This window comes from Phalacrocorax carbo, chromosome 12 (assembly GCF_963921805.1).
Source record: "Phalacrocorax carbo chromosome 12, bPhaCar2.1, whole genome shotgun sequence".
In the NCBI taxonomy this organism is placed as follows: Eukaryota; Metazoa; Chordata; class Aves; order Suliformes; family Phalacrocoracidae; genus Phalacrocorax; species Phalacrocorax carbo.
In genome coordinates, this window is record NC_087524.1 from 18,436,455 (window position 1) to 18,460,373 (window position 23,919).

At 46.0% G+C, this 23,919-nt stretch overlaps 1 protein-coding gene across 1 annotated transcript in view; it reads left to right on the top strand.

Annotated features, from left to right (window-relative positions):
• LOC104047607 (deleted in malignant brain tumors 1 protein) overlaps positions 1–23,919 on the top strand; it is a 55,928-nt gene that overhangs the window by 9,895 nt on the left and 22,114 nt on the right. Inside the window, exons 5-11 of the mRNA XM_064464483.1 lie at positions 4,968–5,279; positions 5,479–5,508; positions 6,667–6,817; positions 7,130–7,341; positions 7,588–7,760; positions 8,728–9,116; positions 9,728–9,978. Of these exons, the coding sequence (XP_064320553.1) occupies positions 4,968–5,279; positions 5,479–5,508; positions 6,667–6,817; positions 7,130–7,341; positions 7,588–7,760; positions 8,728–9,116; positions 9,728–9,978 (1,518 nt within the window). The remainder of the gene's footprint in view (positions 1–4,967; positions 5,280–5,478; positions 5,509–6,666; positions 6,818–7,129; positions 7,342–7,587; positions 7,761–8,727; positions 9,117–9,727; positions 9,979–23,919) is intronic.

Sequence of the window (23,919 nt, forward strand, 5' to 3'; positions counted from 1 at the left end):
CAGCCAGCTTATTCCCAGCCTTGCAGTGAGCCCCAGCCCAGCACGAGAAGCGCGGAGGGAGGATGTGCTGGCCTGTGCCCACCCGGCGCAGGGCTGCTGCTCGTCTCTGCCCATGGCAAGGGGCCATGAGGTTTGGGGGCTGCTGCTGGGGAGGAGCTGAGCTGCTGCCAAAGGGTGGCTGCAGTGGTGACAGGCCCGAGCCCTGCCCTGCCACGTACCCCGTGGCTCCTGGCTCTGGGGCAGCAAGTGCCAAGTGGATGGGAGTAATCCCTTGCCTCTGTCCCATCCGCCAGCCAGGGCAGCCCAGGACACAGGCTGCTGCTCTGATGCCAGGGCACGGTAGTGGCTTTGCAATGTCAAGCCAAGGTGGCCAGCACCCTTGCAGGCACACTGTCAGGTGCCATGGACCCAAACATATCCACGGTGCATGAGTGGTCGCCCTCAGGGGACGGGCCACGCTCCAGGTGTGCAACAGGTTTCTCTGAAAATGGCCCAGTGCCCTGAGCGCCTCTGCCCACAGGCAGCTTTCACGGACGCCCCAGCAGGTCCCTGCACATGGTGCATCTGCCCTCCACCCACCCAGGGTCTTTGCTGAGCCACGGGCCTCCCCTACTCCCTTTGGGTCTGCACCACCCCAGCTCACAGTCACCGCAGCCAAATCCCCAAAACAGCCCGGGAGGTGGAGACTGTGGGTGCTGGGCTGGCGGGAACCTGACATGGTGCCACGTGGTTTCCATGACAAACACCACAGCAATAACAATCCCCGCAGCGGGAACAACCTCCCCATTAGAGACGACCACCACAGCACTAACAAGCCCCACAGGAGAGACAACCTCCCGAGCAGAGACGACCACCACAGCACCACCGTCTACCACGCTACAGGAGAGCACTCCAGGTAACCCTGTCCACTGTCACCCACTGATCTCCTTCGTGCCCCTGATCTGCCTTCACAGACCTCACTGCACTGGAGGGAGTCCCTCATCCCAGTTAGGCCACTCCAGTTAGGCCATTCCTGGCACCCAAGACCACAGTGAGGGTGCAACCAGAGAATGGAGAGGAGCTGGTGAACTGTGGGGCTGTGGCTTGGGGCCAGGACCTGTGCAGCCATTGCTGCTGAAGGAAACTGTTCAGGCAGGGGTTTCCTCTCATGGCCACCAGCTCTCCCACAGATCCCACCAGGCAGGATTCGGTGCCCTCCCTTGTGAGCAGCCTTGCTTACCTCCCTCAGTAGGGCCAGGGCAGAGTGGCGAGGTTGGGGGCTCTTGCTGCCTTGGGCTGGAAACATGAGCCTTCCAAGAGGCCCATTTTTGCACAGAGAGGGCACAGCAGCCCCCCTACACTTGCAGCTCTAGGTGCTCAGTGCGTTGGCAAAGAGCAGAATTGCAGGATCACGGCATGGGGAGGATGGGGCAGCACTGAGTACATGTCAGGGTGGTGTCTGCAAGGGGAAAAGCAGGACAGAGTCCCTCTTGCCATTAGTACTCCAGCCTTGCAATTCCATGTCCATGTCCATGTCCATGTCCATCCATTGCCACAAGCCTGCTGCATTTGCTGCCCTTTCATTCATTCCATCTTCTTCCTTGCAGGTGCACAACCAACCCCCCCTGCTGAATGGCCTTACACAACAGGTAAGTGGTGCCCAGCCAGCTTATTCCCAGCCTTGCAGTGAGCCCCAGCCCAGCACGAGAAGCGCGGAGGGAGGATGTGCTGGCCTGTGCCCACCCGGCGCAGGGCTGCTGCTCGTCTCTGCCCATGGCAAGGGGCCATGAGGTTTGGGGGCTGCTGCTGGGGAGGAGCTGAGCTGCTGCCAAAGGGTGGCTGCAGTGGTGACAGGCCCGAGCCCTGCCCTGCCACGTACCCCGTGGCTCCTGGCTCTGGGGCAGCAAGTGCCAAGTGGATGGGAGTAATCCCTTGCCTCTGTCCCATCCGCCAGCCAGGGCAGCCCAGGACGCAGGCTGCTGCTCTGATGCCAGGGCACGGTAGTGGCTTTGCAATGTCAAGCCAAGGTGGCCAGCACCCTTGCAGGCACACTGTCAGGTGCCATGGACCCAAACATATCCACGGTGCATGAGTGGTCGCCCTCAGGGGACGGGCCACGCTCCAGGTGTGCAACAGGTTTCTCTGAAAATGGCCCAGTGCCCTGAGCGCCTCTGCCCACAGGCAGCTTTCACGGACGCCCCAGCAGGTCCCTGCACATGGTGCATCTGCCCTCCACCCACCCAGGGTCTTTGCTGAGCCACGGGCCTCCCCTACTCCCTTTGGGTCTGCACCACCCCAGCTCACAGTCACCGCAGCCAAATCCCCAAAACAGCCCGGGAGGTGGAGACTGTGGGTGCTGGGCTGGCGGGAACCTGACATGGTGCCACGTGGTTTCCATGACAAACACCACAGCAATAACAATCCCCGCAGCGGGAACAACCTCCCCATTAGAGACGACCACCACAGCACTAACAAGCCCCACAGGAGAGACAACCTCCCGAGCAGAGACGACCACCACAGCACCACCGTCTACCACGCTACAGGAGAGCACTCCAGGTAACCCTGTCCACTGTCACCCACTGATCTCCTTCGTGCCCCTGATCTGCCTTCACAGACCTCACTGCACTGGAGGGAGTCCCTCATCCCAGTTAGGCCACTCCAGTTAGGCCATTCCTGGCACCCAAGACCACAGTGAGGGTGCAACCAGAGAATGGAGAGGAGCTGGTGAACTGTGGGGCTGTGGCTTGGGGCCAGGACCTGTGCAGCCATTGCTGCTGAAGGAAACTGTTCAGGCAGGGGTTTCCTCTCATGGCCACCAGCTCTCCCGCAGATCCCACCAGGCAGGATTCGGTGCCCTCCCTTGTGAGCAGCCTTGCTTACCTCCCTCAGTAGGGCCAGGGCAGAGTGGCGAGGTTGGGGGCTCTTGCTGCCTTGGGCTGGAAACATGAGCCTTCCAAGAGGCCCATTTTTGCACAGAGAGGGCACAGCAGCCCCCCTACACTTGCAGCTCTAGGTGCTCAGTGCGTTGGCAAAGAGCAGAATTGCAGGATCACGGCATGGGGAGGATGGGGCAGCACTGAGTACATGTCAGGGTGGTGTCTGCAAGGGGAAAAGCAGGACAGAGTCCCTCTTGCCATTAGTGCTCCAGCCTTGCAATTCCATGTCCATGTCCATGTCCATGTCCATCCATTGCCACAAGCCTGCTGCATTTGCTGCCCTTTCATTCATTCCATCTTCTTCCTTGCAGGTGCACAACCAACCCCCCCTGCTGAATGGCCTTACACAACAGGTAAGTGGTGCCCAGCCAGCTTATTCCCAGCCTTGCAGTGAGCCCCAGCCCAGCACGAGAAGCGCGGAGGGAGGATGTGCTGGCCTGTGCCCACCCAGCGCAGGGCTGCTGCTCGTCTCTGCCCATGGCAAGGGGCCATGAGGTTTGGGGGCTGCTGCTGGGGAGGAGCTGAGCTGCTGCCAAAGGGTGGCTGCAGTGGTGACAGGCCCGAGCCCTGCCCTGCCACGTACCCCGTGGCTCCTGGCTCTGGGGCAGCAAGTGCCAAGTGGATGGGAGTAATCCCTTGCCTCTGTCCCATCCGCCAGCCAGGGCAGCCCAGGACGCAGGCTGCTGCTCTGATGCCAGGGCACGGTAGTGGCTTTGCAATGTCAAGCCAAGGTGGCCAGCACCCTTGCAGGCACACTGTCAGGTGCCATGGACCCAAACATATCCACGGTGCATGAGTGGTCGCCCTCAGGGGACGGGCCACGCTCCAGGTGTGCAACAGGTTTCTCTGAAAATGGCCCAGTGCCCTGAGCGCCTCTGCCCACAGGCAGCTTTCACGGACGCCCCAGCAGGTCCCTGCACATGGTGCATCTGCCCTCCACCCACCCAGGGTCTTTGCTGAGCCACGGGCCTCCCCTACTCCCTTTGGGTCTGCACCACCCCAGCTCACAGTCACCGCAGCCAAATCCCCAAAACAGCCCGGGAGGTGGAGACTGTGGGTGCTGGGCTGGCGGGAACCTGACATGGTGCCACGTGGTTTCCATGACAAACACCACAGCAATAACAATCCCCACAGCGGGAACAACCTCCCCATTAGAGACGACCACCACAGCACTAACAAGCCCCACAGGAGAGACAACCTCCCGAGCAGAGACGACCACCACAGCACCACCGTCTACCACGCTACAGGAGAGCACTCCAGGTAACCCTGTCCACTGTCACCCACTGATCTCCTTCGTGCCCCTGATCTGCCTTCACAGACCTCACTGCACTGGAGGGAGTCCCTCAACCCAGTTAGGCCACTCCAGTTAGGCCATTCCTGGCACCCAAGACCACAGTGAGGGTGCAACCAGAGAATGGAGAGGAGCTGGTGAACTGTGGGGCTGTGGCTTGGGGCCAGGACCTGTGCAGCCATTGCTGCTGAAGGAAACTGTTCAGGCAGGGGTTTCCTCTCACGGTGACTGGTGGGACTGTGATGGGGGATCATTCTGCATCCGCCCCTCCAGTTTGTGCACATGTGGTGACATAGCTGCTTCCTAGAGATGCTCTGGGATTGGGGATGTGGCTAGAAAAGAGAGAGCTGCTGCATCAAATGTTTTGTAATGCAAGTTAGACCTCCATAGGCATGTGGTTCCTGACCAGGAGAGCAGATGGGCTGAGCAAAACAGACGAGTCACAGTGGTCATTTCAGCTGAAAGAAAGACCGCCGCATGACGTGAAGTGCCATAGGACGGGAGCTCCTGGAAGATGGGCTAATCTGGGGTGCATGACATGTGCTGACTGTGTTCAGAGCCTTTTTCATTGACACCAAATTCTTACTTGCATCCGTAGCTGCAGCGTCCACCACAGGCTGGTCGTATTCAAGAGGTAATTTGCACCCACCAGACCCGTCCTTGGCCTTGCAGCAGCCATGCAGGCTCCCTGCTGTAGGGGCCCACCTGGGGACTGCAGGGTGCCGGGCTGGAGGGACCCTAACCCATGTGCCTCACCCCAGGCGCGGGCCTGCGGCTCTCCGGCGGGAGGAACGGCTGTGAGGGCCGCGTGGAGGTGTACCACAGCAGCAGCTGGGGGACGGTGTGTGATGACTGGTGGGACGTGAGAGATGCCCAGGTGGTGTGCCGGCAGCTGGGCTGCGGCCAGGCCATCAGTGCCCCGGGCAACGCGCACTTCGGCCCCGGCTCCGGGCCCATCTTCCTGGACAACTTGCTGTGCAGTGGGCACGAGCCCTTCCTCCAGATGTGTGAGCACAATGGCTGGGGTGTGCACAACTGCTGGCATATGGAGGATGCCAGTGTCATCTGTGCAGGTGCGTGGGCAGCAGGGGCCACCAGTTCTCCCATCTAGCTCATGACCTTTGTGCCCACGTCTGCTGTCCCCATCTTTCCTTTACACAATGCCTGTCAGTTCATCCTATGCCCCAATATGCTGGGGCTATGTGTGCGCCCCAGCACATCTCTCCTGAGCAACAAATCTTAATTTTGGCTCTTCTTCCTCCACACCCACAGCTCCTCAGGACACCTCAACACCTCCACCAGGTAATGCTCTTCTGTGGTGCTTCTCACCTTTTTTATTTGTGGTCTGTCTCCCTGTTGGGCTTTTTTAATTTTGGCTTTTGTTTCTATGGCAATATCACTTTAAACTTGAATAATAATTCTTAGACAGTCTGTGATGTCCCCTTGCATTTCAGTGATTCTTATATTGCAGTTATGCTCTTTGGCTGTGGGCAAACCATTTCCTATCTGGGCTCTTCAGCTGGGTCAAAGCTTAGGAAGTGTTGTCTGAATCTCTAACTTTTAACCACATACATCAGTATTGCCCTGATCGTGTTCAAGTATTGGAATGTGTAAGTTTTGGCTCTTCTGCTTACTAGAATTGTTATGGTCTTCAGCCTGCAATTTTTGCCTTGAAAGCAGTTTTTGGATTCAGAGCTTGACCATTCACAGTAAAAAATAGTATGAAAGTGAAGGTGCCTGGGAGCCTGACCAGGCTGATCAGAGGAAGGTGCTGTGTCTGGGTAGAGTTGATACTCCCAATGTTGCAATAGCCCTAGAATCCGAAATTCCTGAGGCAGGGAGGAGTGTGCTGCACTGGGGGATGTCCCTGTGCAAGAATATAAAATGGGGGGTTTCTGCCTTTATGTGTCACCTCTTGTAGGGATTAAGTTCAGAGGTTGTGCTCACCTTCTTATAACAAAACTTTTAGGATTATCTGTGTGTTTAACATAAGAATTATCTGTCATTCAAGCTGGCAGGCATATGAAAGCTTTTTGCAGCTAAACTTATAGGAGAAATGAGATATATTTAAGACTTGGCCCAAGAGCCTGGAGTTCTTATTTCAGTCTGACACCATAAAATTACAGAGTTTCCTAGAAGACTTGCAGCTTCTTTATCTTGCAAAGTCCTTAGGGGAATAAAGAAGCAGCAGAGTAACCAAGGGGATGCTTTCTGTTCAGGAAGGCACTGACACCAGGTTCTGACACCATGGATGTGACAGGGAATCCCAAATCTGACATGAAAGTAAACCAAAACCAGAGACAAATATTTATTTTTATTTGGGTTGTAGAGAATATCACCTGCAGTCAGTGGGAGACCTGACTCAGCAGCTCAGCAGCAGCTGCAGATGAGACACGTACAGCTCAAGTATGATTTTGTAGAGGTTACTGTAAGTAAATTCTCTTCCATTTCTTTCTGCAGCACCCTATTTTTGTGGTGGCTCAATCTCAGATTCCTCTGGGATGCTGCAGAGTCCATTCTACCCTGGAAGTTATCCAAACAATGCTGACTGTGTGTGGGAAATACAAGTAGAGAATAATTTCCGTGTTATGCTCACATTTAGAGATATTGCGTAAGTAAAACTTTGATTCCCTGAGCCAATAACAAAGTCAAAACTTACTTGAGAAGTTTGAAAACTTATATGAAACAGGCACCCTTCCCAATTTTAAAGATACTTTCTATAACATCCAGCAGTTGGAAGACCAGAACAGAATCTGGTTTACTGTAGCATTTTCTGCTCACAATTTGCTGCTACAGCTACATACAATACCAGTAAAACTTCTGCCATCAAAACTTTAAGTGCTGAAAGATTTTATCATGTGTTAGGCAGTTAAACCAGAGTTTCTGAAACATTTTTGACAAGCTGCTGACATTTGTTCGCCAGGTTGCAAAGCGGCAATTGCCAGTATGACTACATTGAAGTCTATGACGGGCCGCCACACTCTTCCCAGCTTCTTGGGAGACTTTGTTCTGGTTCCTTTCCCACGTACACATCCTCTTCAAACATGATGACGGTTTGCTTCCACAGCGATTCTAGATACACCTTCAGAGGGTTTCAGGCTCACTACTCCTCCGTTCCAGCAGATCACAACACTAGTAAGTTCCTGGTTGGTGTTTCTTAATGGACAAGCCTGTTTATTGCTTTTGTTTGCAAAATAAATATTTGATTATATTTAAAGATGTCAGGGAATGAAATGATGTGGGTGAAATATGATGGGCTGGTGTGTGAACTGCCTGCTTTCTAAATTAAGAAAACAACAACATTTGGTTCAGCTACAACCTTTAATCATTAACAAATTCCTGAAGTCACTAATGTATTTTTTCTTCTTCTTCTTCTACCAGGCCTCCTGTGCTTGCCAGACTACATGCATGCAGTGATTAGCAAAGACTATCTCCAGTTTCAAGGCTACTCAGCGCAGATGGTCACCCTGAATGACAGCCACTGTAAACCAACAGTCACATCACACGAGGTTATATTCAACATACCCTACAACGGCTGTGGGACGATACGAGAGGTATGCTCACCATTGTGAGCACTAAATTGCAGGATCCGCTTTGAAAAGAGTCGTGAAAGGGCCATTGTGGTCCACAGTGCTAAGAAGTGAACCAAGGAGACTTGGAGGTGTTTAGTGCTTCAGCTTTCCACGTCTTAGGGAATCCTCATGCTTAATAGAAAGGAACTTCTAGAAAGGAAAGCAGGGGAGGAAGTAATATGAAAATTCTGTGAATTAAAGGAGATGTAGTACTGTAAGTGCCATGCACATTTGGGATGACAGTGTATCATAGAATCACATAATAACAGGTTGGAAGGCACCTCAGGGATCGTCTAGTCCAACCTTTCTGGGAAAAGCAGAGTCTAAACAAGATGGCCCAGCACCCTGTCCAGACGACTCTTAAAGGTGTCCAACGTGGCCGAGTCAACCACTTCCCTGGGCAGGTTATTCCAATGGTGACTGTCTTCACTGTGAAAAATTTTGCTCTCATCTCCAATCGGAATCTCCCCAAGAGCAACTTGTGTCCATTCCCCCTTGTCCTCTCCATGGGACTCCATGTAAAAAGGGAGTCTCCATCTCCTTTGTAGCTACCCCTTAAGTACTGGTACACGGTGATGAGATCCCCTCTGAGCCTCCTTTTCTCAAGGCTGAACAAACCCAGTTCTCCCAGCCTGTCCTCATTTGGCAGCTTCCCAGTCCTCTGATCATGCCCTTCTCTGGACTACATGATCAGTGTTTCGTACAGCTGTTCAATGAGCTGGATCTGCCTTGGATTTAACAAATAATTTTTCTCCTCTGATTTCTGTTTAATTACATACTTCAGCAAGTTTATTTACAATGTGTGAGCAGAAAAGACCAACATCAAGCTTCTTGGTTTAAAGAATTTAAGATGAATCTACATTTTAAATTGCATATTACTCTATCAAAGCTTAGGACAGGGAAGGTGACAAAAAATGCAATTCCTCATTTTAAATTACATGTTAAACAGGAGAATGCTGATACAATCAACTATTCCAACATGATCAAAGTTACATCTTCTGGGCACATAATCAAGAGGAAAAGGAATATTCACTTACATATCAGTTGCAAAATGCTACAGAACACATGGGTGCAAATAATGTATGTTGCTGAGGATACTATAGACATTAATGAAAATCAGTTTGGAAGATATGATGTGAACATCACTTTTTATGATTCCTCGTCATTCCTGAGGCAAGTGCACGACTCTCCATACTACATCGACCTGAACCAAAATGTGTACCTTCAAGCTTATCTTCACAGCTCTGACCCAAATCTGATCGTGTTTGTGGACACATGTGTGGCATCACCTGATCCTCATGATTTTAACACTCTGGCCTATGATATAATCAGGAATGGGTAAGAGCTTTCTCAAGTCATTAGAAGCATAGTTTTAATACCCTTTCTGCATTTATTTGAAAGAACAGAGCCAATCTGAGTGGTTTAGATTTTATTATCAAGAAGTCTTTGTTAAAAGCAGTCTTTGATTTTTAATTTTTACAGTATGAGCCTGGAAATAAGAAATAACATTTAAGTGAAATGAAATGTTAGTAAGGTCTAATTCATCCTTGTCCTATATGCAAAATTCAAAGTAGCGTGAGTGAGGTAGATGAGATGGGATAGTGAAAACTAGCAGCAGGAATCTATCATCCTAGGCATTAAGTATATTAGCAAAATCAGGTCAAGCATTAGACTCATTTTTTTTATGCCTCATATAACACAGACATTAGTAAGAATCTGTTTGCCCCTCTTCACCGCTTATTTTCTCCTTCTCTTGGAAGAAAAAAAGAGTTGCCAATGCCCTAGCTGCTTCATAGGACTTACTTAAGTTTATATTTTAAAAGTCTATACTATGTTATGAAAGTTGCATTTTTATACCATTAACCTGGCTATGATATAATTTTGTATTTTTGCATGAATGTACATGTGTGTATCGACGAAGACTAATTCTCTGTTTCATTTCTTTCTAGATGTGCTAGAGATTCTTCCTATACCACGTACTACTCCCCCTATAGCCACTTTGCTCGGTTCAAATTTAATGCCTTTGAGTTCATTAGCCGCCATACATTAGTCTACCTGCAGTGTGAGCTGGTGGTATGCAGATTCGGTGACTATTCCTCCCACTGCTACCAGGGCTGTATTAATAGGTCCAAGAGAGATACAAGTTCTACTGAAGAAAAAGTGAAAGTGTCTATTGGACCTCTTCAGCTTCGAGAAGACGGTAGGCAGAGTAGAAATTCTGGTAAAGTCAAATAAACTTCTCTTGTATTTACTCTAAGACTATTTTGGACTTCAAGAAAAGCCATAGCTCTGCATTTCTGACATTAGCCACTGAAATCTGCTTTTGCTAACTTCACCATAAAAAGGAAGGGATTGTCTGGTTAGCCCAAATGTCTACAAATTTCTTCTTTCAACACCTTGCAAACCCCTGGTTTTCACCTGCCTGTATAAAAAGTGTAACTGCTTTGGCTGTCCCAAAGGAGAGGTAACGTGTAACCCATTTTAGTGCTATAACTCCATTGAACTAATTAGCTCCAGCCTGATTGTGTAATGTGGTGGCCAGCTGGGAGAAAACTCCCAGCTTTCTTGAGAAACATTTAATTCCCTCAGTTGTCTCTGTTTATTAAGTTTGCTTAGCTGTCATCCCTGCTAATATAAAGCCTGTTCAAATAGTTTAAAGCAATTAATCTATAAGAATTTTGCTTATTTCTACTCTGATCTGGGAACCATCCCTTTTAAGGTCTTTGTGCCCTGATCTTTGATATATTAAGACCAAACTTCCTCTCTCACTTGCAGGGCTGGACTCCTCTGCGCCTTGTTCCCCAGGTGGTTCCCACTGATGGTCCCCTCGTACCAGTTGTTGCTGCTGCCACTATACTGGCAGTTGTCAGTTTTGTTCTTGCCAGTTTTCTTGTGAGACTTGCACTGAAGAAACTGCTTTCACATGGGATAATCTGCAATCAAAGGTCAGCATCATCCACTAAATGCCTACAGGGTAAACATCATGTAGTATGAGGTGCCAAAATGCTTCACTGACAACTATCACATATGTGCCATTTGTAAGAAGCTGTGATATCTCTACCTACAATGAATCCTAACCTGCTAAAATGTTTTAGAATAACTTTGTAATCTGAACACCTCTTAAATGATTAAGAAATAATTTCAACGTTCATGTCACAAATTGTTTGGTACAATCATTATATAATTTTTCTCCTCTTCAATTCTCTTCTCACATCCTTCTAAGACCATTTATCTAATGCCTCAAAAATTTGTGACCTGGAGAGACAATATGAATCAGGCACCAATAAATATTTCAAGGTTTATTAAAAGGGAGCAAGATTTAATCTGGGAAGAAGTAACAGGTCATGTCCAGAAAGGAAATGTAAAAATTGATCTTACCATGGCATTTGGAACTGTGACTATACCATATTCTAATTACTTTGAGTATTGTTTTTAATGTTAAATTTCTCATAGAAACAGTGCTTCTTTATAAAATGCAGAGATTTCCCAGCTAGAGTAACCTGTTATGTGAGAAGTGTAGTTTAAGGAAGGAACTTAAGTTAAGGAACACTCCTTCCTTCAAAGGAAGGAGTGTTTACAAAGCAGTAATTCTATTTTGTCTTTCAAATTAATGTCTCTGTGATTAAAATATAAATGAATGTTTTACTGTGTTCAAGAGTGTGGTCTGTTCGATTAAAAACTCACCAAGCAATGGACTAAGCCCCTGCTTCTGAAATACTACATAGGGTATTTCTAAATATCTTAATTCAGGCTTCAAAAAGAATGAGCTAATTCTTATTTTTTCCTGCACATGCAAATTTACAGAAAATATCTGGCCCTAGGAAGCCAGATTGCTGACTCTTGATTTAGAAATGCCTTTTCTTTTGGCTTCCATTACTTTCTCCTAGGTGTCACACACAGAAGCAAAATGACCCTCATTGTTCAGTGGGCTCCTAAGGACCTGCCTGTCCTCATTTGCCCCATTCCTGTGTTCCCTCCAAAGCAGGTGGCTGATTGAGTCCCAGAGCATCCTCTCCCACCCAAGCAGGCCTTGCACCCGCTGCTGCTCCCACAGCATCACCAGAGGTGAGGACCTCAGGAAAGGTGACAGGAACTTCCCCTACACGCCAGTGAGGAATAATTGTCTTCTTCAACCAGTGTGTTTCTCCATATTATTAGAGATAAAGTTTTCCCTCCAATATTTTACTTTCTGCCCATCAGTTGTATTTTGAAACACTTCTACATGCTGCTGTGAAGACGTGCGAGGTATCTCTGTGTTGGGCACACCTCTGTGTGTGTAGCTACAGCAAGGAATTATAATGTAGTTAAACTGTAAAGGGTGGGTAAAACCAAACAAACAAACAAAAAACCCACAAAAATTTAGCAGCAAAAGTAAAACAAACGTCTAAACCTCACAGGGAAGGCCTCGAAAGACTCCTTGGTTCCTCATTGACGAGAGACATATTTGCAAAGATAAGGAGAAACAAAGCACAGAAATCATCATGCCGTGAGAGTGTCACCAAAATCGGGAATAAACCTCGTAACACCAACGTACTGTTAAAAGGCAGGCATTCTTTATTCACAGCGCCGGATGCACAGGGGATCCCTCCACTTAACGTGCATACTGCCAGATTACATCAACCAAAACTTATTTTGTATGGTTACATATATATGCATCAAATTTCTCTGAACTAATTATCATACTTACATAGTCATTACACATGCATCCTTAAAAACTGAGGGGCATCTCAGGTGGTCGCTGGTGGTCTCTGGTGGTCGTATCAAGCGTCCTTTGATTGACCTCTTCTTACGTGCATGCGCACTGCTAATGTAATTTGTTTCTTCCTCCATAGCACCCAAGTGGAATGTAAAGTATGTAAGGTAGAACACCCTTCACCAAGGTTTCTAAAACACACCACAAACCTGTTACTTTAGTTACGTTAAAACACTCCTCAGCCTATTGTTAAAGTGGATAGGATACATAGGTAGTAGCTTAGCAATAATGTTAGCATTTTAACTATCCAGTAGCAATAGTGTTAGCATTTTTTAACTGTCCCATCACCTTGGTTTCAAAGACTAAGATACAGATCAAAAAAATGCATAACAAAACCACTACTATCTTGTTGACAAGAGGTCTAGAAAACATTCCCCAACTATTTTAGTGTAACTACCACTCCTGTTTTCTCTCCTGTCATTTCTGTTATCTCCTCATGACATATACCTCCTGCTCCTGAGATCCCTACTATAGCCCTGGTCTCCTCATTCCACAGTGAGACACTTGTCCCCATGAACAGCCTGTTTCCCATGCAGCCACTATGTCCCTGCTGCTGCCTCCATCCCTCAAGCCAGCCACCCCCATGCCACCTTCTCCTTGTCCATGGGCACTGCTGCTCACCCAGGGCATCCCAAAGCACATTAGCTGCAGCTTCCTCTGCACCCTCAGCATCACCACCTCAGCCCAGCGTCTTCACAACAGATGTTTCCCTAACTTGCCTAGGCAATCTCTTCTCACGCTTAATGAGGCACACTACTGAAATTAGCATCACTGTTGAAAAGGCTTTTCATAATGCCTACACTCAATTTTCACAGTTGCTGTTCAAGCCCGTTAGTTCTTGCCATGTCCCTCCTGACCATGGGGAGTAATTTTCTCCCCTTTCTCTTTAGGTGCATTTTACCTCTTTGAAGACTGATTTTTTTTCCATTAAGTTTTTGTTTCTCTAGATTAAATAAATCCAAATTCAAAAGACACTGGGCTGTTAAAGGTGTTTTGTTTGCAATATTTAAGGCTGAACCACACAATCTGATCTAAAGGCTTGCCAATCAATTGATGTACATCCTAAACCAGGCAAAACGGTAAGTCTCATTCAAGACATCAAAACTCAGTCAGGAGACATTTCAGGTCTCAATGAAATGTCATTTATATTTTGAAAGACATTCAGTATCTCCTTTAGAGAAGGAAGAGTTTTGTTCGATTTTTAATACTTTTGGTTGTTGATCACAATAAAATGATTTAATTTCTTTTTTCCCCCATTGTTGTATGCTTTGTGTTTATGAGGAGTCTCACTTCTCAGGATTTACTTACCCAACCTTTCAAAACATGTTGTGCGCATTCATAAATCAGGCTGAAATAACACTGGCAATCCAAACAGTCAAATCCCACATAAACATTTACCAATGGTGCATTAAAACATGAAAAGCAAGGCCTCGGATTTTGGCCTTTCATGTCCTAGTTGAAAATACAGGGAATTAAAGCCAAAATGTAAACTAAAATTGTTTGTTTGGCCTTTTGTTTGGTTTTCTTGTTTATTCATTTTGTGTGGGATCAGCGTTACGCCAACCACATAGGGCAGGCTGGTGCCTGCAAACACAAGGGTGTCAAGAACCGGAGCGCGTGGAGGCTACCACCTTTGCTCCTTTTAAATGAGCTTTCTGGAGGCTGCAGTTAGACTTGTTGTTGTCGTCACCTCCTCCACCCTCAGGGAAGACACACCAACCATCACTTGGCAGGTTTTTGTTTTAAATAACTGTCTGACTTTGGTGTTCAATTATTTAATTTCTTCATAGTGTGTCTGTCACTACTCAACCATGTAGTATGTACTTGTTCACTCAGTAGTATGCACTCAACGAGCAATCTCAGCACCAACTAAGCATGTTGTTTGCAACATCATGCTAAAATCACTTGCAAGTGTCAACCTATGTTGTGTGAGATATGTTGGGAGAGGGTAATGACTGAATTACACCATGTATATCCAGGCCACATTGTTGCAAGTGTTCATAACTCCGATGAAACTGCACATCCCTGAACAACTTGCCTGAAGCGGCACTGTCGTGGTTTAGCCAGCAGCTCAGCCCCACACAGTCGCTCGGTCACTCCCCCACCGGTAGATGGGGGAGAGAATCAGAAGGGTAACGCTCGTGGGTCGGGATAAGAACAGTTTAATAATCAAAATTAAAAGAAACAACAACAGAAATGCAATGTAAAGGAGAACGAGAGGCGCAAAGCCCCGGGGGAGGGGGGAAGGGAGGGAAGAGGGGGAACGACCCGCCGAAACGAACCGCACGCGCCGCAGCCACCCGCCAACCAGACGCCACGCGCTCCCGAGCTGCAAGCTGCCCCCCCTCAATATACTGGTCATGGTGTCACGTGGTATGGAATGAACCTGCCATTGGCCAGTCGGGGTCAGCTGCCCCCACCATGGCCCCGCCCCTCCCAGCCCCTCCTCCCCCCTCGGCATGCGGCAGAGCGCGGGAAGCTGGAAAGGTAGCCGCCCCCATGGTGAGAAGAATTAACCCCTTCTCAGCCAAAACCAGCACAGGCACAGTAGAAGGTTTTTTTTTTTATGGAAAGAAAATGCATCTATAGCAATTTGGCTTCAAATACATACACATTTTTTGGTAAAAATATTGTACAGACTCTGTGGGTTCCTGCCATTATGCTGTTCCCAGTGTTATCATGCAACCTATTTGGTCAGCACTGGTGTTAAAGCAAAGCTCAGAAACAAAGTTCTTGTTTGCTTGTTTGTATGTTGAATTTCCTGTGCTTTGGTGTCCTGTTTACTTTTCTAAGTTTGGAGCATGAAGCATGAACACTGTAGTCCTCCTTCCCAGGAACATACTATAAAAATATTTATGATTGGGCATAAATAAACATTGTTTTGTTTGTGGATCCCATAGCTCACAAGTAGATTAATTTTCCAGTTTTTAATAACAAATCCCCATGTTCTGTAGATTGGGACTAAAAAATAGCTAATTTAGGGTTGCAGGTTGTAGGTAAGAAACACAATTTTTCTTCTTTTTATTGCTTTCTCCCCATGCCTTGCCATGAAGCCCACAGATATTCATTGGCATCAACCTGAATGAAGTAGCTAAGCATGGCCTGCTCACAGTTCTGACTTAGCTGTCATTTAACGCCTGAGACTGAACACTTACACCAAATTCCAATTAAATAACTAAATTAATATACTCGGGAGATCACTTTCACTTGACTGATAATTTTTTTTTTAATACCTCCATCAGATTCACCAACCACAGGCAAGCTTTTCTAACAGGATTGCACTACAATCTACCTTGAATGGGAAATCAGCCAGCCAGCCACTGCAGCTGGGATGCTGAATTGTCCTCCACACTTAATAAACTCAGAGGAAACAGCAGAGGCATTTCTTGAGACTGACCCACCACTGCCCTTTGTTTGTGACAAGTTCAAGATAAAAAGTATTTCAGTCCTTTGCTGTCCAGCATCCCTGAAACTAAGCACAATTTCTCACACAATTTCTGTTAAATGCCTTATGTTACAAGGAGAAGAGATTTTATCTATTTTTTTTCTTTATTTTGGTAGCTTGCTTTTGTTTTCATTTTTTTAAAATTTAATTTTTATTTGTTTTGGCAGTTTGTATCTAGCTGGGAAAAACTATGGGGGTATGAAAATTCTCATAGCAGATTGTGTATTTTAGGAGATCTTCTATCTCAGGCTCAAGAACTATGACACAAAATGCATATTCTAAAGAAATCATGCCTAGCTGCAGAAACTCATCAGTGACCCAGTGGGGTCACTGGTAGTGAGATTTTTTTTAATTTCCTAGAATAACACTTGGATTACCTCTTTTGCCCTGGATCACCTGGTACAAATCCAAGCAGATTTTTCCCTCTTTCCTTTCCTTTCTGAAATAAGTGAATTAGACACAGACTGTAATGTAGAAATTAATTGGACTGATGTGGTTCTAAAGAGTTTGAATCACTGTTGTCTTTTTTGGGGGGGTGATCTGTTGTCAGAAAATATAGTTTCAGAGAGATGGCTTCTCTCTTTCCTCCTCTTTCTGTAAGAAGACTGAGGGCTGTATTTTGTCCTCAGATATAGTCCTGAAAAACTGTTGAGTCTAAGGAAGTTTTCTGTTGGTGTGAGAATGTCTAAATAGAATAGCCAAAATGTGGGGTTTGAACAGTTGCAGTCAGAGGAGTGTTGCCTAATAGCCTTGGAGGCTGAAATCCATCTACTAGGATGGGGATAAAAGTCCAGCAGAAACCCATCTGCTGGAGATGGGGATGAAGTCTCTTATGTTTTTTCCATATGACTTTTTCCTTTCTTCCTTCTTTTTCCTCTCCTCTCACCCCTCTCCTACCTTGCAGATAACTTCCCAGTGCACATCAAGATCTTTTTGCTCCTTGCCTTATCTCCCTGATCCCTTCTGCTTATTGTTTTTTAATTTAGGCACTGAATAAAATTAGGCAGCCAGTACAAAGGCTGAATGGTCTTCTGTGCCTGAGCAGTTGCTAGCACAAAAGGCGCCTGACTTGCGGGCTCCTCATTTGCTGAAGGTATCTGATTGTAAAAGTTTTATTCACAGGTTCAGTTGAGGATGTTGAGGTGTTTCTGAAGCATTTGACACTACTTACCACCATCTTCCATTGCTAAGCCTGGATTTGAGCAGAGCTTTTTTGCATGAGATATTGAAATTTAGTTACGCTGGTGTGAAGGCTCTGCTCTCCCACTCAAAGAGGTGGCAGGGAGCATGATTTAATATTAATGTAGCAAAGCTAGGCTTTCTTTCCAAAACGCTGGATCCTGCCATCCCTGCTTGCAGACTCAGAAAGCCAGCTGTGAAGCCGCAGTTACAGGAGGGTGGCCAAAACCTGTTGCTTCAGTTTCTTTTTGAGCTCCTGGGCAGCTTGGGCAGAGTGTATTTGAAAGCTGCGCACTGTGTGTGTAAACACTCGATCTGAGCCTTGCCAGTGTGAAACAAGCCTCCTTTGTTTCATAAAATTTCACTGGATTTCTCTAAGGAATGCATTGTTGAGGAAGGCAAGTGGACTACTCTCTGCCAACACTGCAAGGATTAATCCAGGTGTCACATGAAATACTTCCTGAAGGCTGTGAAGTACAACAGCTGGGGTGACACAGATAAAGCTGAAAATTAACTGTTTGAAATACAAACTAGAATTTGTACAGTCCTGAGGGGTTTCTGCCATTGCAGTTTGAAAAAAAGCATTTTGTTTCCTAGCAGATAAGGCAGTCCATTGCCCCGGTAGTGTTAACAGCTGCATGCACTCTAGAGCCCAGGGCCTGGCTCTGGGAGCATGGGGCTAAGACCTTAGCTGGCTCATGGTACCTGGGTGCCAAGAGGTTCCCAAGATGGGGCTTCCCTTGCTGGGGCTCGCTCTGTCCAGGTTCCTGGACAGCACAAGTCAGCAGGGGCAGGAGGTGCTGCAAATCCTTGCAACCCTCTCAGCCCACAGAGCCACCACTGTGAACATGGGCTTGGGGTCTGGTCCGCAAGGGAACAGGGGAACACAACCATCCCCAGCTCCACTTTGGGACAGTGGAGAAACCAAGAGGTAGGAAAAGTCTGCCATAATTTTTCACTTGGCATCACTGATTTTCTCCCTGCCTGCGTGCAGCTGGTTCCTCTAAGGCCAGTGGCTGCCATTGCATATGCCAAAGATAAGGTTTAACCACTGGTGCCATAGAAGAGAAGGGATGCAAACAATAATTAAGGTAACAAAAAACTCAAGGTATTACAAACAAATCCTTGGGGAAAAAAAAAAAAAAAGAAAAATAAAAAAGGTAATGTTTTTAAAAGTAAAGGGTATCTCCATTGTATGAAATTGCTAACTTAAAAAAAAAAGGCTGTTCAAACTGCAGAGCGCACCCCTTTCAACCCCTGTGCTTACAAATTCTGAAACAAGTTTTGAGTGTTGTAGCAAACCTAGTTAACATGAGTCCCATGCTGGCTGCTGTTTGGATGCTACTGCTGCACAGAGGATGTCAGCAGGGGTCACGTACTGTGCCTTATTCAGCACTACCTTCCTCTCTCTTGTGTTTTCCCCTAAAAAACAATATTTGCAAATTTTGTAACCTGAATCAAAGCCCACTCAAACCAGTAAACTTCATGGAGGGTTGGTGGGCTTCAGGACTGAAGATGCCACCAAATATCTTAATTATTTATTTTAATGTAATGTAGAAAACACATGTATTATATTGTATTTTAATGCATTTTAGGAAAAAGATACATAATGAAAAGTAATTATTTTTTTAGTGCACTGGAGGGGCTTAGGCAAAAATACAAAGACACTCTGAAAGAGGACTCCAGCAAGCAGGTAAGAGCACTTGGTAAAAGCATGGTGAGCTGCATATGTGTAACAGGTTAGTCATAGCCTAGAGGTTAGACACAGCCCAGGTCTGAATTACTGCTTTGGATACAACAGTGTCAACAGACCTGTTCCTTAAAGCAAGGGGTTTGTCTGTGACATGGTTTCTGTGAGCTTTGGGAATAGCATTATTCAATGCAGGTAATAATCTGGAAGGAGTTCAGAGCCAATGGGTAACACAGTGGTCTTCACTGTTCAGATGTTCAGCTGGAAGCTGCGCAGCATACATGCACCCAGTGCAAAAGTAATCCCTAAGGGGCCATATGCATGCAATTTTTACCTCAATAAGAGAAACACTGAAGGCAGTGACCTGCTGCTGTGCTATTCTGAGCACTGGCTTCCTTATTTAGGCCATTGCTGGCCAGCTAAAACACAATATGACATGCCGGAACCTGGACTTCTCCAAGGCCTTTGATACGGTCCCCCACAGTCTCCTCCTGGAGAAATTGATGTGTTATGGCTTAGACAAGTGGTCTGTGCAGTGGGTGCGGAACTGGCTGACATGCTGCACCCAAAGGGTGGTGGTAAATAGCTCTTTCTCAAACTGGCAACCCGTGACAAGTGGGGTCCCCCAGGGATCGATATTGGGCCCAATGTTATTCAACATCTTTATAAGTGATCTGGATAATGGGATCAAGTGTAGCCTGATGGAGTTTGCAGATGACACCGAGTTGAGTGGGGAAGTAGACACTCCAGAAGGGAGAGCTGCTCTGCAGGGAGATCTGGATAGGCTGGAGGAGTGGGCCAGCAAGAACCTTATGAAGTTCAACAAGGAGAAGTGTAAGGTCATGCACCTGGGAAAACATAATCTGGGAGTGCAGTACAGACTGGGATCCACCTGGCTGGGGAGCAGCTCTGTGGAAAGGGACCTGGGGGTCCTGGTGGACAGGAAGCTCAACATGAACAAAGTGTGGTGCTGCAGCCAAGAAGGCCAACAGGATGCTGGGTTGCATCAAAAAGGGCATCGCCAGCAGAGAGAAAGAAGTCATCATCCCACTCTACTCAGCGCTTGTCAGGCCACACCTGGAGCACTGTGTACAGTTCTGGTCCCCGCTATACAAAAAGGATGTGGACAGGCTGGAAGGAGTCCAGAGAAGGGCCACCAAGATGATCAGAGGACTGGGAAGCTGCCATATGAGGACAGGCTGGGAGAACTGGGTTTGTTCAGCCTTGAGAAAAGGAGGCTCAGAGGGGATCTCATCACCGTGTACCAGTACTTAAGGGGTAGCTACAAAGGAGATGGAGACTCCCTTTTTACACGGAGTCCCATGGAGAGGACAAGGGGGAATGGACACAAGTTGCTCTTGGGGAGATTCCGATTGGAGATGAGAGCAAAATTTTTCACAGTGAAGACAGTCACCATTGGAATAACCTCCCCAGGGAAGTGGTTGACTCGGCCACGTTGGACACCTTTAAGAGTCGTCTGGACAGGGTGCTGGGCTATCTTGTTTAGACTCTGCTTTTCCCAGAAAGGTTGGACTAGACGATCCCTGAGGTGCCTTCCAACCTGTTATTATGTGATTCTGTGATTCTGTGTAATGTTTACTCAGAGCAGTACTGTTGTGGATCCTGTGCTGCAGAGCTTGAATTATTCAGGAACACCACCGTCTTTGGATTGAGTCATTATGTGCTTTAGGAGCATGGCCTTGCTCAGGGACTCTGGAAAGAAGGAACATCTAAGCAAGTTGAAAACACTTGTTCATACCTATCCAGTGAAATGAGAATGGCATAGAGGTCTAATGGTAACCTGCTTTGTACCACCTTAATTCCTCCTTCACAGAAAATTTCGTAGTATATAATAGTAAATAGTAAGTAGTAAGTGTCAGCTAAGATTATGAAGTGCAGCAGTACAGGCAGAGATCCAGCTGGGTGGGTGACAGCAGGAAAGGATCTGGGATTCCTGGTAGACAAGAAGTTGATGATGATCCAACAATGTGGCCTTTGAGCATTGCCAGCAGGTCAAAAGAGGTCAACTCAGCTCTGGAGACACACATCTGTAGCACCACATCCAGTACAAGAGTGTGGCTTCCCCATGCAAGAGAGGCAAGGGCCTCCTGGAGCAAGTCCAGCAAAGGGTCATCAAGATGTTCAGGGAGCTGCAGTACAAGATGTACAAGGAGGTGCTGATGGATTTGGGCCTGGTCAGTGTTAAAGAGTGTGAAGGGGATATTTTATTGCCGTCTACAGTCACCTACTGGGAGGGTGCAGAGAAGATGGAGCCAGTCTCTTCTCAGAGCAATAGAAGAAGAGGCAACAGCCACAAGTCAGAACTTGGGAAATTCCACCTCGATATAAAGGAAAATATTTTTTTTTAACTGTGAAATAGTCAAACACTGGAACAGGGACCCAGAGAAGCTATGGGATCTCCATCCTTGGACGTATTCAGTGCTTTCATAGGCATGACCCAGAACAACTTGCTCTGGACCCGCTTCAAGCAGGGGATGGACCAGAGGCCTCTGGAGGCCCTTTCCAGCCTGCGTGTGTCTGATTCTATCTTTCTAAAGAATCTAAAGATAGAAATGTTGGTGAATGGATGGAACCAATGTGAAGGGCATGCTGAAATATTTTACAAAGGAACCTAGGGGACCATTTGTGATGATTTCTGGGATATAAGTGATGCAGACATTGTCTGTAACCAACAGCTTTGTGGACATGCTGTATCGTCTTCAGGAGATGTCACCTTTACTCACAGCCCAAGAAATATTGTTAAGGAGAATGTGCAGTGCAGAGGGAATGAGAAGTACCTGTAGGAATGTTCTTACAGGGGGTGGTATAGAGAGAAGTGTGACAGCCACTGCAATGCCAGTGTCATTTGCTTGTATACACACTAATATCTTTGCTTTATCAAGAAGGGTCACAATGAATTTTTAATCTTGTCAAATCAGTGTTCCCATGAAGTAGGAAACCCTTTTCTGCACAGCGCTATGGCTTTCTTGCTAGTAACAAAGCTCTATCCTACACAGAGAATTTCCCTCTTTTATTTTTTTATCAGTATTTGTCATTGCAAACTTCCAGCCAGCTAAGATTCAAAAACTTTTAGAGCATTTTAGTGTCACTCAGAGTCCACCCAATACTTTTATACTGCCATCACGTTATTTTAATAATCTGTAATCTGTATTAACCAATTCTATTTGCTTATTACCAAGACGAGGGAGGAGTACCAAAAAGCAATCCTAAGGCACATTCTGCCCTTACAGAACCAACAATCCTTCACACAGGAGACTTTTCATGAACGTAAGGTCCTAACCCCACACACCTCACCTTGAAAAAGCTCCTATTGAATGCTCACAGACTATTTATTTGAGTGAAATAATCAGGATTAAACAAATCCAAAGGTTTAGAGACATGACTCTTTTGCAGCCCAAGGGCAGGGAGCAACAAGAAGGAACCAGGACTCTGTCAGATCCCTCTGAAGAAGGACATGCCATACTCAGGCTTATGGCAGTTCTAGGTCATTACCCAAATTTGACCCTGGCAACTTTTCTTAATATCTGCCAGATGGTAAAAAAGTTGCAGAGCCTTATCCTGTTCTCCATTAATTTTCAAGATGCTAGCAAGGACAGTCAGCTTATAATCTCATGTCTCATCATTTTTTCTCATTTCAGAACACATGTATTACAAAGAGTTTCATTAACCAGTTGTTGAACACTATCTGAAACAAAAATAGATCTTGCAAAAAGGGTGAAGTATTATCATAAAATCATAGGATTTCTCAAGTTGGAAGGGACTCATAAGGATCAAGTCCAACTCCCTGCTCCTCTCAGCACTACCTACAACTAAGCCATACAACAAAGAGTGTCACCCAAACACTCCTTGAACTCTGACAGGCTTGGAGCCATGACCACTTCCCCAGGGAGCCTGTCCCAGTGACCAACCACCCTCTCAGTGAAGAACCTGTTCTAAAAATATAGTTAATTTTACAAAAACTGTGATTCCTAAAATGTGTATTTTGTCTCTTTCCTCCTCTTACAGCTTCTACAGGAACTGAAATACCTGGCAATTTCAATTTCATATTTATTCAACCATTTCTATCTTGAAATAATTTTCCCTAGTGTAAGCCACTTCCTGTTTAAATTATTACCATCTTATATATTACTTAGTTTCTTCAGCAGTTTATGCACAAGAATAACTTCTTAAAATATAGTATATTTTGACCACAATGAAAGTAGTAATATTGATTTACATAGTTTTCATGAGGCTAACCAAGGATTTTTAATCTTTAAGGAGAATTAATAATTGAAACTGAAATGTATATCTGGTTCGCCAGAGTACTGAAAGGATGGGACTTTCTGTGTCACCATCAGAATTCTAAGGTAATCAGATGCCACCAGCGCAGATCTCCAGATCTGTGTGTGTTCAAACAGAACCCCTCCCATGCCTCTCCACAACACCATCTTTAACTGTTTTTGGGGATTTGTTTGTTTTGTTTTGTTTTTAATTTAGTAGCCATTCCTAAAGAATAAGCTCTTCCTCTGGTTTTTCAACACAAGCTAAAACCTTTGTCTTGATTAAAGTAGTAAAAACAGATTATTAAAAAATAATTTAGTTTTAGAACAAATTAGGCAATATGAGAGAGAGGCTTCTCACCATTTACAAAGAGCAGACTGAGGTACAAAGTTTCCACCAGTTGCCACTAGGTACCACAGTAGTCTATTGCAGTGATTCTTCTGCTGCTGGCAATTAATTCATTCATGTCTTCTGAAATACATCTGAAGATGCTAAGATAACAATTTTCATGTTTTTCATATTTTCATATTTCTAATCCACTGCTTCTAGAGGAGACAGGACATCTGGTGAGTCTTATCATTAACATGATTGATAATCATCATAGTGATGATTACAATATAACATATTGTAGTCTATATCTGATGTATCTGTTTTATATATGTTATATATTAAAATCAATCTAATATTCATTATATTGTATATTGATGATATACAATATAATATATAACATCATTCTATTGCATAACACTTCTTACTACTCATCCTTTTTTCCAAACCAGGTCTCTAACTGCAT